The sequence below is a fragment of the Melitaea cinxia genome, chromosome 25 (assembly GCF_905220565.1).
Source record: "Melitaea cinxia chromosome 25, ilMelCinx1.1, whole genome shotgun sequence".
NCBI lineage: Eukaryota > Metazoa > Arthropoda > Insecta > Lepidoptera > Nymphalidae > Melitaea > Melitaea cinxia.
In genome coordinates this window covers 1,205,516-1,219,199 of record NC_059418.1, presented here as the reverse complement: position 1 = coordinate 1,219,199, position 13,684 = coordinate 1,205,516, and the positions used below count along the sequence as shown (strand labels likewise).

The 13,684-nt window shown below is 33.6% G+C and overlaps 2 protein-coding genes and 1 non-coding gene across 8 annotated transcripts; 2 read left to right on the top strand and 1 right to left on the bottom strand.

Annotated features, from left to right (window-relative positions):
- Window positions 1-174: 174 nt before the first annotated feature.
- LOC123666139 (partner of xrn-2 protein 1-like) lies at window positions 175-3,456 on the bottom strand. Its single transcript, XM_045600351.1, has 3 exons — window positions 3,302-3,456; window positions 2,103-2,268; window positions 175-1,012 (listed from the first exon to the last, which is right to left on the bottom strand). Exons 2-3 carry the CDS (start codon window positions 2,264-2,266, stop codon window positions 865-867), a joined length of 312 nt encoding a protein of 103 aa, XP_045456307.1. The 5' UTR covers window positions 2,267-2,268; window positions 3,302-3,456; the 3' UTR covers window positions 175-864.
- Window positions 3,457-4,064: 608 nt separating this feature from the next.
- Window positions 4,065-8,124, top strand: LOC123666137 (ubiquitin-related modifier 1 homolog). 6 transcript variants are annotated; one of them, XM_045600345.1, is made up of 3 exons: window positions 4,065-4,185; window positions 5,794-6,004; window positions 7,976-8,124. In XM_045600345.1, exons 2-3 carry the CDS (start codon window positions 5,807-5,809, stop codon window positions 8,102-8,104), a joined length of 327 nt encoding a protein of 108 aa, XP_045456301.1. In that variant the 5' UTR covers window positions 4,065-4,185; window positions 5,794-5,806; the 3' UTR covers window positions 8,105-8,124. The 6 variants fall into 6 exon arrangements, with proteins under 6 accessions (XP_045456301.1, XP_045456300.1, XP_045456303.1 ...); XM_045600344.1 differs by having other exon boundaries at window positions 4,065-4,231; XM_045600347.1 differs by having other exon boundaries at window positions 4,065-4,231; window positions 5,778-6,004.
- A 5,255-nt stretch (window positions 8,125-13,379) lies between these two features.
- Trnav-uac lies at window positions 13,380-13,452 on the top strand. Its single transcript has one exon. It is a non-coding gene; the product is annotated as a tRNA-Val (tRNA).
- Window positions 13,453-13,684: the final 232 nt, after the last annotated feature.

The window sequence follows — 13,684 nt, the reverse complement described above, 5'->3', positions numbered from 1 at the left end:
GACAGTTTTTGAAGTAAAACTCTTTACGCACGTTTGACTTGGGGAGTAAATTGGTGAATGCGTGACGAGAGGATTACGAAAAGTGTGATTGGGCGAGGCGAATAGATGTTGAGAGGGAGATATAAGTTAGTGAAGATAGAAAGAGAGTTACGTTTCGTATATTACTTCTTCTTCTTGTATAATGGCTTCCGTGAGGATTTGCCAATGTCAGAGTGAGTCTATGATTTTATGTTTAGAGTAAATGCTCTGCTAAGAATATTGGTGTCATGAGAGTACAAGTGTTAAATATTTATACGGTATTAAAAATGGCAGACTTTCACTGTTGAATTACCAGCACGGAGCCAAAAAAAAACCGATGTTGGTTCTTTCGTATATTACTGTAGTGGCAACTAGTTTTATTTCAGTCGTGTGGTCTAAAGTACACTCGTTTTTTTTTTTAAGTAAAGGCCTGTTAAACCTTTAGATAGATATTATCTCGCAGATAAGCTTCGATAGGTATCAGCAGGAGTTTAAACTAGGTGCTTATGAACTTGAACTTTGCTGATAAAGTGTCTGTATTATCTAACATTATATTCTATTGCGCACTCAAGGTTACCTATCTAGTAGATAAAATACACTGATATATTTTTACTATTTCACCTCACCACTTCATCTATCTAATATCTATTTTCTATCTGTAAAACCAAGTTTTATTTTATCGGTTGAGTCTCTGATAACCTATCAAGAATTTATCTCCTAAGATTGGTAGTAATAGGTCTCCCTTATTTTTCATCTTGCCGATAAGTATCTGATAACCTCATAAGTTATAGAACTTATCTACTAGATTTTATCAGTGACTTGTTGCTTAGTAAAAGATAAATAAGCTTATTTAAAGCTTCTCTTGGCTTTAGCTTCTGCCGCATCGCTGGCCGCGACAAAAGTTCTCTTCAATTTGTTCTTACGACTTTCTCTGTACTTAGCGGAAACTTTTTCGGCCAACTTGGCTATTCTCTTCATTGTTTGCGCTGGGTATCTGGAAGATAAAAATATATTTCTTATTTTATTTATTTGGGAGACAAACAATATAAACATCACATACAATTAAAATTCTTACAAAAAACATCCATCAATAAAGCTTCCACTAACAATAAACAGACAAATCATTTGAAAAGTCGAAATTTTAAATTAAATTAACAGAATGCAAATTGAAATAACTATCAAAAAGAGAGAAAAAAACAGATTAAAAAAAAATACGAATTAAAAATACATTATATCAAAAAATTAACAAATATAATTCATTCATTTATCTAGCCAGACGTGTGTCTTCCTAATAATCGCAAAAAGGATGATACAAAAATTATCTATACATATAATAAAATGGTAGGAAGGTCAAAAGTGTACATTCAATATTTAAAAAAAAAATATCTATATAAATTCATCTATTGCATATCGCTATACAGCTGGCCGCGGAGTAGGGATAAAGTGAAAGGCGCGGCAACCAAGACCAAAATGGCGGCGCCCATAGCCCGCATCAGCTGACCGTATAGCATTTATATTCTATATATTCGGGCAATGTATGAAACCACGAAGCAAGTGAACATTTGCATCGTCATTTCATATACACCACTTTGGTGTCAAACAAGCGTACAGCCCACTCGGTGATAAGCCGATCCCATAATATGAACACCTACAACACCAGAACAAGCCCGTTGACAACCATCATCCAGGAGTTCCGGTCACCTTACTCATTCTGCTTCAGAGCAGTATTATTTAACCTCATGGTTACCGTGTGGTATTTTCCAAGTCGGGCTGCTCCAGATTTTAAGTGGGATCCTGCTGTGGCCTATCTCAATATATACACAAGAGAGCATGCAAGCTAGCAAAAACTACTCGCTAGTACATTCTTGATCCGTACAGCCAAAGAATGGAACTCTCTACCAACGTCTGTGTTTCCAGAAAATTATAACCTGGGGATCTTTAAGTCGCGAGTGAATAGGTTACTTCTAGGTAAGCGTGCTCCATCTTAGACCGCATTTTCACTTATCATCAGGTGAAATAGTGGTCAAACGCAAGCCTATCATTGTATAAAAAAAAATAAAAAAAAAAAAAAAAAAAAACATTACCTGCATCCCAAAAATTCAATATTAGTGAACAGCTGAGCCAATGTGACGAGTTCCTCTACATCGAAGTCCTCTTGGTGTTCCTCCATGAAGCTACGTCGTACCTCCCACTGCTCATCTGACTCGTGCTCCGTGCGGAGAGCGTCTATGTCGATTTTGGGTTTCATGGCTAAAAATATTACAGCATTCTTGACTTCCACTTTGTGAGGCTATTTTTAGGCATTTACTTATAGAAATACTAATTTCTTTCTGATGTGAATTAGCGTATGTTTCACCTGATGGTTAGCGATTACTGTAGCTTGTAGATGCTTGCAACACCAGAAGCATCGCTAGTGCATTGCCGACTCTACCCTCCCTCTCAGGAGTTTTGGTCACCTTACTCACCACAGGAACACAACACTGTTGAAAGCATTATTATAGCTGTTATATTCTGTAAAGTAGAGGTACTAGCCCAGTCGGACTGATCCAGATTTTGAGACACATTATAACTTTTTAAATTTCATAGACTAACAGTTTAATTTTTTTTAACAGAGCCTTATACTCAACAACCTCCACTAGGATTAACTCCAGTGCTGGAGATTTAGAAACACAATACACAAGGCACAAACGCTCAGACCAGGGCAAACATCTGTATGGCCAATACAAATGTATGCCAAGTGGCAGGGATTAAAAACATAAACGCCAACGCAACAGCAAAAAGCCAGCACCACGATGACTGCACCAACACATCACTTTATAACATATTATATACTAAATTGTCACATATGAGTACAGTCATGACTGTGGGGCTTATAAAAGCGCTAAAATGTGGAGAACATAAAATGACCATCACAAAACATGATAATTTTTATATGTATAAATCAAAAATGAGTTGATATTGAAATGATAAATAAATTTTAAAGATGGTATAGTAAGAAAGTATTTGTTGATGCTTGATTTTAAGGCTAGAATAAGGCTTATTGTAAAAGAACCTTCATGAGAAGGTTCTTTTACAATAAGCCTTTTCTGTTTCTGTTAACAATTAATTATTTAATGTTCGTTTATAGTTTAAAAACACATTTAATACTACGAAGTGCTAAGGGTTGTCTTCTATATACACATATGTTATTTTTGTTCTTATATCAAGATATTAATTTCAATAAATAAAATAAGTAGGTTAATAATTTTGGCTTTTGCGTCTTTATCAATAAAAGGACACTTACATTTGAGGGTTGTGCTTTTGTTTTATATGAATGACTTTTGTGAAACTTTTTAAGACGTTTGAAGTACTTGACGAATTTTAATAACTTATTGATAAACTGTTTTTATTAAGAGCAGATTTCTCAAGTTGGCTTGTTTTCAATGTTTTGTCAAAATGTAATCATTTGTTGTTTTTAAAATTTATCCCCAATAGGGAAAGGCAAAGGACTATAATCCATACGGCCTAGTCTGAATTTGTAAGTTTCGTCCTGATCAAAATGTAATCAATATGTTTTGACAGTGCTTTTTACGAACTTTCGTTTCAGCCTTGGATACTTAAACACGAAAGTCTCATCTATTAGTGCAAATGTAAAAAAAAAAATTACGAAGCCATAAAAATTAAAATTATTATTTGAAGTAAAGATATTCTTTTCAGCTGGCTCTTAATTATTTTAATTAGCAATTAACTAAAGTTAGAATTTTTGTTTCGATTACTAACCTTCGATTGCATATTCGTACACATTCCTAACGACCGTGTCTGTACATCACTGTGTAGTGGCAATTAAGTCTTGTTATTATTTATCGATTAAATAAAAATCATATATAAATCCACTATCTTTTATTCTTCAGTAAGTTAAGAAATTACAGAATGACAATTAAATTAAATAATTCTAGTGACATGTCAAATTTCTTCTTCCATATAAAATAATTATATAAATCAACATGAAGGTTTTAATTTAAAGACTGTATATAAAAATAAAGTTTGTGTGTACGCCACACCTGTCTTTGATACATTTGACAATAGATTAAAAAAAAATATATCAAAACAATATAACCTATAATTTTAAATATTTTTCTAAGAAAAAGCAGTTGTTTTATACAATTAAGTTGCATTGTGTAAAGAAAGGTAAATTAAATATATAAAGAAAACGATTTCATAGTGATACTGTAAGGTGAAGATTATTTTTTATACAAATTCTCTAGTTTATTTATTATGTTACGTTGTCTACCTAATAAAAAGCAGCGGTTATTGTTGAATTATTGTTTGTTTCTTAATGGTCGCATACTAGTATTACAAGTAAGATAGACAGTTTTATAATATAGTTACAATTTAGCACGTAGATTGCCTTTTTTGTTTTTTATTTCTTTTTACCGCTAAATTCGACGTTAGTTGTCAGATAGTACTATTTGTTACGATTGTAACCAAGAGTTTATTAGTTGAGCGAAAAACGTCTTCATTGAGGTAGAGCAGTATATATCCCGTTCATTATCTAGAGTAGCCCAACTGGGGAACTACAAAAGGTCATTGACAAATAATATTGCTCTCAAGTAAACAGCGCTTCGCTGAATGATATGTTGGCCTCCAATAGTAATATTGATATATTCGCTATAAGTTCGATTCAATTTGTTAAATCATGTTTTAAGTATTTAGAATTGTGTTAAGCAATGTCTTGTTATTGTAGGGGTTCTGTCCCTAACTATTCTAACTGAAGACTTCTTCTTTTTATAGTTGGAGAGAAATAACACTTTTGCTGTTCAGATCGGAATGTATTTATTTTAAAAACTTACGACTATAAATACAAAATTTAAATGACAATAGAAAAGTCTTATAATAATTTTGAAATAATATTTAAAATTTGGTTGTCAAAAGAGGTTGCTTACTTTTCCACACGTAACAAGATCGTATGTAATCATATAAATATATAATGTAGGTAAACCCTACATTGTGTTAATGTGTATATTATAAGATAAATTGTTACTTGTTTAGTGTATTCTAGTATTTTGATTATGTGTTTACGTGTTTGCTGTGTATTTGTTGTAGTGTTATTTATCCTTGTTTATTGTACGCCTTGGTTTTATACTGTAAGTGCAATAAATGTTAACTGTAATAACTAAATAAATAAATAAATAAATAAAAGTATGTTGTACTTATGGCGAGTAAGGTAGTGTGAGTTCACGGCTAGGGTGAGGGATATATTTGGCAATGTGCCTGTGATGCTTCTTGTATTGCAGGTTTCCATAGGCTATGGTAATCGATTACTATCAGGTGTTCTAAACATTTTTGAATATCATATCAAAAATTGACCGCTCCAGCGGGGTTCGAACTTGCGTCTCCGACTGACCGTGTCGGCGCTCTAGCCAATTAAGCCATGGAACGATGTACCCGCTAGATCGAAATTTTTGATATGATGATTTTTATATTCGGTTTAAGCGAACCGTGGCGCCGTCTATAGTGAGCTCTTTACAAAAAACAAATTTTCAATAATCAATCAATTTTTGATATGATATTCAAAATTGTTTAGAATTCCTAATGTGTGGGTAACACAAAAATAAAATCGTAGATACTATCAGGTGATTTGTACGGATGTCCGCCATATTAGTGGTATAAATAAAAAGCTCTAAGAACAATCTCCTATCAGTCACTTATATGCTAGACAAACTTTATCAGCATTTTGAAAATAATTTTAAAATTTGTGTTTTATTATTTTATTAAATTAGTCTTAATCTTTTTCAGGAATCTCAATACAATGGAGACGTTAAAAATACTAATTCAATTCGGAGGCGGAGCAGAATTGTTATTTGATAAAATAAAAAAGAGAAATGTAGAATTGCCAGCATTGAAAAAATATTTTCCGGATAGCCAGCGTGATAATTGGACGATAAGGGACCTCCTTGTTTGGATTAAGGAAAACTTGTTGAAGGAGAGGCCAGAGCTGTTCTTACAGGTTATTTGAGTATGCTTTATCCATTCAGCCTGTAACATCCCTATTCACCCCATTGGTGGGTATTGCCATCTCCATGTAGGAAAAGGTTTCGAGCTTAATCCACCACGCTGCATGTGGGTTGGTGCATTCCCTACTATCAGTAACAGATGTCTATGATAATAACCGGGAGTTACAGCTTAACACGTTGAACACCATGGGGGTCACCAGTTGGACATCTAATATTTAGTCCCTGGAGCCAGTTTAAAAGTGCTTATTTACAAAATTCTAATGATAAGTTTTTATTGTGCTACCATACTCATTCTTAAAGAATTTATTTATTTTTCCTTACTCTATTTGTCATATTTTTTAAGTTAACTCTGGCTCGAGGTCTTGTGGTATTTCCCACAGCATCAATGGAACAATTGTGTGTCGACTACATGGTATACCCCATGACCCAAACAGAAAAATTAAAAAATCAAGGCGGCGTTTAACGTGTTAATCTCTGAGGTATGGTGGGTAGATCCAGAATAATATACCCATACCCATAAAATAAATAAAATAAATAGTCAAGTAAACACGCGTTATCAAAGATTATAAAAATAGTTGTAATCAGATCTCGATGAAATTTAAATTTGACCACATGATAAACATCAGCCTTCGATTAAATTAAAAATCATCAAAATCGGTACACCCAGTAAAAAGTTATGCAGTATAATACAACGTAGGTCGACGAAAAAACAGTCAAGTAAAAACGCATTATTAAATATAAGTCGAAAAGTGGTTGCTAGATTTCAAATAAATTTAAATGGGACCAAATGACACGCACTAACTTTTGATTAAAAACATTTTTGTCGATATCGGTCCACGCAGTCAAAAGTTTTGAAGTAACTAACATACATTAAAAAAATGCATTCGAATTGAGAATCCTTCTTTTTTGGAAGTCGGTTAAAAATGTATTATAATATATAATTGTTAGTATTAAACTAATTTTATTTTGTTTAAAATATAATTAAGGAAGGTAACGCGCGTCTTGCTCGTCTGCGGGTTGGCGGATATCTTCGCTACTATGAGTAGCGATCGCTATCTGGTATTTATGATAACAATCGAGACCGACGGTTCAACGTACTCCAAGGTCCGTTTTTCCGGTTACATCTAAACCGGAAAAAAATATTTGTTTTTCGAGAATCGAACCCGCAAACCGTTGGTGTTTTAGGCGACTACTCTCACTACTACACCAGAGCGAATGTTTAATGAAATTTAATAATTTTTTGTTACTTTCTGTAAATTCTAACATAATTTCTAACAATAAACAAATTATAGTACAGTATTGTATTTTATTTATTAACTGACTTCTAAAAAAGGAGGAGGTTCTCAATTCGACTGTATTTTTTCAAATATATGTTACTTCAGAACTTTTCACTGGGTGGGCTGATTTTGACGAAATTTTTTGTAATCGAAAGGTGGTGTGTGTCATTTGGTTCCTAAATTTATTTATTTATTTCTAACAACTACTTTTCGAGTTACATCTAATACTGCGTTTTTACTTGACTATTTTTTCGTCGACCTACGTTGTATTATAACCACATAACTTTTTACTGGGTGTTCCGATTTTGATGATTTTTTAATTTAATCGAAAGCTGATGTTTATCATGGGGTCACATTTAAATTTCATCGAGATCTGATAACAACTTTTTGAGTAATCGACTTGACTATTTTTTCGTCTACCTACGTTGTATTACTTGTCGATGTAATTGACGTCGGTTTTTATTAATAATGTGACCTTGAATTGAAGTTTAAAAAATCTATGTATAATACTTATTTTAATTTGTAACTAAATCGGTATTAAAAATTGTTGGCCTCTCAGGCACATCGTTATCTTTTCTGTACTAAAATTAACGTTATCTTTCTAGGGTTAATGCGTAAACACCAGTCGCTTGTCGAAGCTAACACGCTTTAAACTTTTCTTATTATTATTATTATTATTTCTTACAGGGCGACTCCATCAGACCAGGCATCTTAGTGCTAATTAATGACGCAGATTGGGAACTTTGCGGAGAATTAGAATATGAATTGAAAGAAAACGATGAAGTTATGTTCATATCGACGTTGCATGGAGGATGAAATAATAAAAAAATATTATATTTCAAGTGTTTTTATTTTACCTAAAATAAATTTTTATTAAATTTTTATAAACTTTACTAGCTGACCCCGAAAAAGTTGTTTTGCTATATATTTTATTAACCTTCTCAATCCCCCCCTTATAACTTAGGGGAATGAAAAATAGACGTTGGCCGATTCTCAGACCTACCCGATATGCACACAAAATTTCATAATATTTTATTAACCCATTAATATTTTATTAACCCATTATTAAGGGGAAAAGCCCCCTTATAATTTAGGGGTATGAAAAATAGATGTTCGATTCTCAGACCTACCCGATATGCACACAAAATTTCCACCATCCACTATGTTTTTTTTTTTTGATTTTTGAAGTGAAACCTTATTTAGCCACTTTGGGCACTTTTTGGTAGAGGAACATCTCGCGCGTTTGCCTCAGCGACATGCTTTAGCAGTATATATATGTAGCTATACAGCTGACGTATTGTGCGACATTAGTACTGTATACCTATATCTTATACATAAAACGGTCAATTTGTATATACTGTGCATTGTTGAAATAGTGTTAAGTTCTAAGTTTTCACTTCTATCTTTTGTCTCTTTAACTGACAATTTATTTAGTTCATTTAAGTTCTTTATCAACGTTTATTTACGACGATTTACGTTTATTTATGGATGTCATAGCCGTGAGGCATCGGCAGAATAGAATATTGCCCTCCTCAAGCGCCAGGTGTCGTAAAAGGTGACTAAGGTACTCGGAGCGGATCCCCGTAAAACACTAGTCAGGTCCTGCAATCGAACCAGCTCCACGCGTAGCAACTTGTTCCTGTGGGTCCCGCTAGCAAGGTCGAGAGGGTGGTGTAGGCAGCGGTAAAACCTGCACAACATCTGCAATAGATGTAAAGGCCAAATATAGATAGATATAGACGGGGTATATCATTAGTATTGTCTAATTAAAGTTTATCTAGACGTATGCACACAAGACTAAAATAGATTCTAGACACCACCTTAAGCTGCGTCATTAATCCGTGCAGTTCCGAGACACAGACTTACAAGGATTAACCCGTTTCGATCAAATGATCGAAACGGGTTAATCCTTGTAAGATGATGTAAGAGAAGAAGATGTTCAAGTTCTAACGTAAATTTAATTAGGTATTTTAAAATTGTATTTTTTCAATTTATTATACTAGGGGATGTCTGTAATTTTTTTTAAAGCTAGAATATTGATATATTTTAACGTAGGTACATAATACTATACATATATATACTATACATATTATATGAAATAAAGTATTAATAAATAAATAAATATTAGTTTTTTTGTGTTCTTTACTGTTCGTAACAATGTTTGTTTATAAGAAAATTAAAAAAAAAAGTACCTATTCAAAAAAAAAAACCGTGCTTTAGACCACACGACGGAACTAAACCTTCTTTATTTTAGTTGCCTCTACAGTAATATATGAGACGTAAGTCTCTCTCTTTCTATCTTCACAACTTATATCTCCCTCTCAATTTCAGTTCGCCTCGCCCGATTACCTTTTTCGTAACGCTCTCGTCAGCATTCACCAGCTTACTCCTCAAGTCAAGCGTGCGTAAGAGTTTTACTTCAAATAAATTGCGATACAAATTTAGCTGGGTCAATTCCTGTTAAAAATCTCACCTCCGGTTTTTCCAACAGTCCTTGTGTGTTGTGACTCATAACTGTGCTATTTTTAGCCGTTTTTCTCGATGATTAGGTTATTTAACTAACTTTAATACTTTCCAAGAGTTCTGAGTTTAAGAAGTTTTGTTTTAAGGATATACCAAGAGATTTGACCGGGCTGTTGGTAGTTTTTTTTGGAACGAAGTTCCTTATGGGGCGTTACGGAGGGGTACCAGAGTTAAAAAAAAGCGAAGATGTTATGAATCATCACTAATTCACTACATATTATAAACAAAGTCGCTTCCCGCTGTCTGTCTCTATGTATATATCTTTAAAACTACGCAACCGATTTTGATGCAGTTTTTTTAATAGAATGATTCACGAGGAAGATTTATACGCATAATACATGCATAATACGGTAGAGAAACACTAATAATTTTAGAGGTTTCTAATGTGATGTCGTAAATAAACATATTAATTTGCGCTTACATTGCAAACGCTGGCTGAATCCTACAAGATAGCTCAAAATAATGTACTACAGTGTTGAACACCTCTGAAAGGTATACAATAAAGTCCATGATGGTAAATAACCTATAATAAGTGTTTTTATCCTTTACTTTTTATGAGAAATAATGGCTTATTTATGAAACGATTTTAAGCAATACAGAATTAATCGTTATCCAATAAGTATCTCAACTACATTGTGTATTTTTTAATATAATATTCGGAACTGTTTGTACACTCACGATATTATAGGAGTTAAGGTGCGAAATGACTTTACTCCACGAGTGCTGTTTTTACACTGATTTATTCATGTTAATACACAATGTACTTATGTGAAACGCTGTGTAGACAAAACATAAAAGTATATATATGCTGGAGAATCAATGCAGATACCAGAAAGATATTAAAAAGTAGATTGAATTTCAATTACGCCATCTAACGTTGATTGTCGGTTTTCTTTTCATGTATCACTTTTGTTGTAATGTTTCTTTGTGGTGTACAATAAAGAGTATTTATTATTATTATTATTATTATTATTGTCGGAAACGTCAAGCAGTGTGCTCGGGTATGTTCGATACAGATCTTGGCAGATGTCAGTAGTGATTGATTTGAAGTTGACGTTTGAGTATTGAGGAAGGGGGCAGTCCAGTATATAAGTGTATAATCTATGGGGGCAGTCTTGGCTTGGCTCTAGCTTGGCACGGTGCACATGTTGTATCCTGCTAGTAGCTTAACTTAAACTTAACTCTTGCAATAAATAATTTGTGCAAACGAATTAATTGTTACATAACGATCTATAATTTGGTTAGGAAGGACGGACAACTCGAGCAGTGAAGGTGAGCGTTGATACGTATCTCAAAGGGGGCCTCCTTAAACCTACACCTAGGTCGCAAGTCCTAGGCACTGCTCTGAGTTACTCCATCTGCCACACGATGGACTCGGCACCCGCACGGTGAATCCATCGAATGCTAAGAAGTTAATCTCCGCCTCGTTAACTAATAACTATCCCGCGTTCCGTGCTGGGTGACCTTTCTGCTAAGTGATTCCTTTGTTATAAGAAATTGGTAATATTATAAATTATGGTTACTTGTGTCAAGATTGTCCACTGAAGCCCACAGTAGACCGAGTACTCTGAGACGATGAGTGAGAGAAATCTACTTCCATCCCAACATATATTATACTAAAACAAATTGAATGTACGAGTATGTATGTCTATACTCTGTACATACTGCCGACTCCAAAAAGAAAATAAGATAATTTTGTTTGCAGGCAAATGAAGAAAAACCGATTTCAATTATATCGACAAGTAATACAACATAGGTAGACGAAAAAAGCAGTCAAGTAAATACGCCTTATCAAAGATTACTTTAAAAGTTGTAATCAGGTCTCGATGAAATTTAAATGTGACCACATGATAAACATTGGCTTTCGATTAAATTAGAACATGAGTTATCAGAAATAAATTACTACAACGATATTCTTATGATTCACAATAAAAATCGTAGGCTAAAAAAAAAGGTTTGATAACGGAATTGGTTATCAAGCAAACAACTTATTTGGCGTACTCGATGACAGGTTCTTAAAACAATACGAGAAAGACATTAAGAAAATTATAATCAACGAAAGTCACTTACAAATATTGTTAAAAAACCAGACAAGTGTCATAGAGGCACAGTCTAATATTTTACGTAGAAATGAATACTTAATGAACGAACAGTTTGGTGATATTCAGGATTACGAGTATATTAGAAATATGTCATTAACATTAAATGGTGTTCCGTTACATAATAGAAATGAATTGTATATTTTATCTTCTTTTTTATCTGCTCAAATAATTATATCAGATATTAACTGTTCGACAATATTTGGTTAATACTGTAACCGATATTTGACATTTAATACAAATTACTTCCTTTTTTTGACGCCGCGTTGGTTCAACGGTTACAGCCATGGATTGTACCTGTTGCGCTGGCGGTTGCGGGTTCGATCTCCGCACATGACAAAAATTTGTATTGGCCATATGTTTGCCGTGGTCTGGGTGTTTGTGCAGTCCTCGTGGGTCTCCCCACCGTGCCTCAGAGAGCACGTTAAGCTGTCGTTGTTATCATGTACACCTGATAGCGATCGTTACTCATAGTAGGGAATATATCCGCCAACCCGCATTAGAGCTGCGTGGTGGATTAAGCTCTGATCCTTCTCCTACATGGGGAAAGAGGTCTATGCCCAGTAGTGGGATATTACAGGCTAAAGCGTATTTTATTTTAATCAGTGTCTTTTTGACCGACTTCAAAAAGGAGGAGGTTACTTAATTCGACTGTATATATATTTATTTTTTATTTATTTTTTATGTATGTTCGGGGATAACTCGTCTTTTATGAACCGATTTTGATAATTCTTTTTTTGTTGAAAAGGAAATATCCCCACTATATATATATATACTATATAGTTTGGTACCGTGTTAAGGAAACCAGGATCTGATGATGGGATCCCAGATAAATCGAGGGAAACTCTCAAAATTCCGCATAACTTTTTACTGGGTGTACCGATTTTAATAATTTTTAATTTAATCAAAAGCGGATGTTTATCATGTGGTCACATTTAAATTTTATCGAGATTTGATAATTACTTTTTGAGTAATCTTTAATAACGCGTAGCTACTTGACTATTTTTTCGTCGATCTACGTTGTATTACTTGTCGATGTAATTGAAGTCAAACACAATTGTTAACAATACATTTCATTTTTATTTACAACTAGCTATGCCTACGACTTCGCATGGAATTTAACAAAAAGGGCATTGTTAAGTTCGCAGAATTATAAAAGAAAAAAATTTCGAAAATAAAAGTAGCCTAAGTTATTTCTTACTACGTCAGCTAACTGCCAGTGAAAGTCCCGTCAAAAGCAGTCCAGCCGTTTCAGAAATTGGCCGGAACAAACAGACAGACAAAAATTTTAAAAAATGTTTTTTGGTATATGTATCCATATTATGCAATTAGTAAAAAACGGTTATCTTAATATTACAAACAGACACTCCAATTTTATTTATTTGTATTTGAAAAATCACTTTGTTTCAAAAGTAAAATGGGATTAGATATGAACTAAGACTTTATTTATTTTAACGAATGACCCTCAGGGTTCCGTGGTGTAGTGGTTATCACATCTGCTTTACACGCAGAAGGCCGCCAGTTCGATCCTGGCCGGAATCACACTTTTTCTTTTAACTAAGGTCGTTTATAGTCGTGATGTTTTTAGCAACTTTTTAACCCCATATCTCATCCCGGTAATCTTTAGTGAGGTATGATAATCCACAACTCCATACGCATAAGTTACTTGTATTTAGGTTATGGGAACTGAATTAAAATATTCAGAATATTTGGTTATTATATATGTATGTGTATTTACAGGTATCTTTAAATTATCTTCTTCCCGCGACTTCGT

What these genes read in the sequence shown, in the direction of transcription:
- LOC123666139 (XM_045600351.1), bottom strand. Translation starts at nt 2,266, where the DNA reads ATGAAACCCAAAATCGACATAGACGCTCTCCGCACGGAGCACGAGTCA. An exon ending in ATTGAATTTTTGGGATGCAG is followed by an intron (nt 1,013 to 2,102) that starts GTAATGTTTTTT and finishes TTTATCTTCCAG; the next exon opens with ATACCCAGCGCAAACAATGA.
- LOC123666137 (XM_045600345.1), top strand. Translation starts at nt 5,807, where the DNA reads ATGGAGACGTTAAAAATACTAATTCAATTCGGAGGCGGAGCAGAATTG. An exon ending in GGCCAGAGCTGTTCTTACAG is followed by an intron (nt 6,005 to 7,975) that starts GTTATTTGAGTA and finishes TATTTCTTACAG; the next exon opens with GGCGACTCCATCAGACCAGG.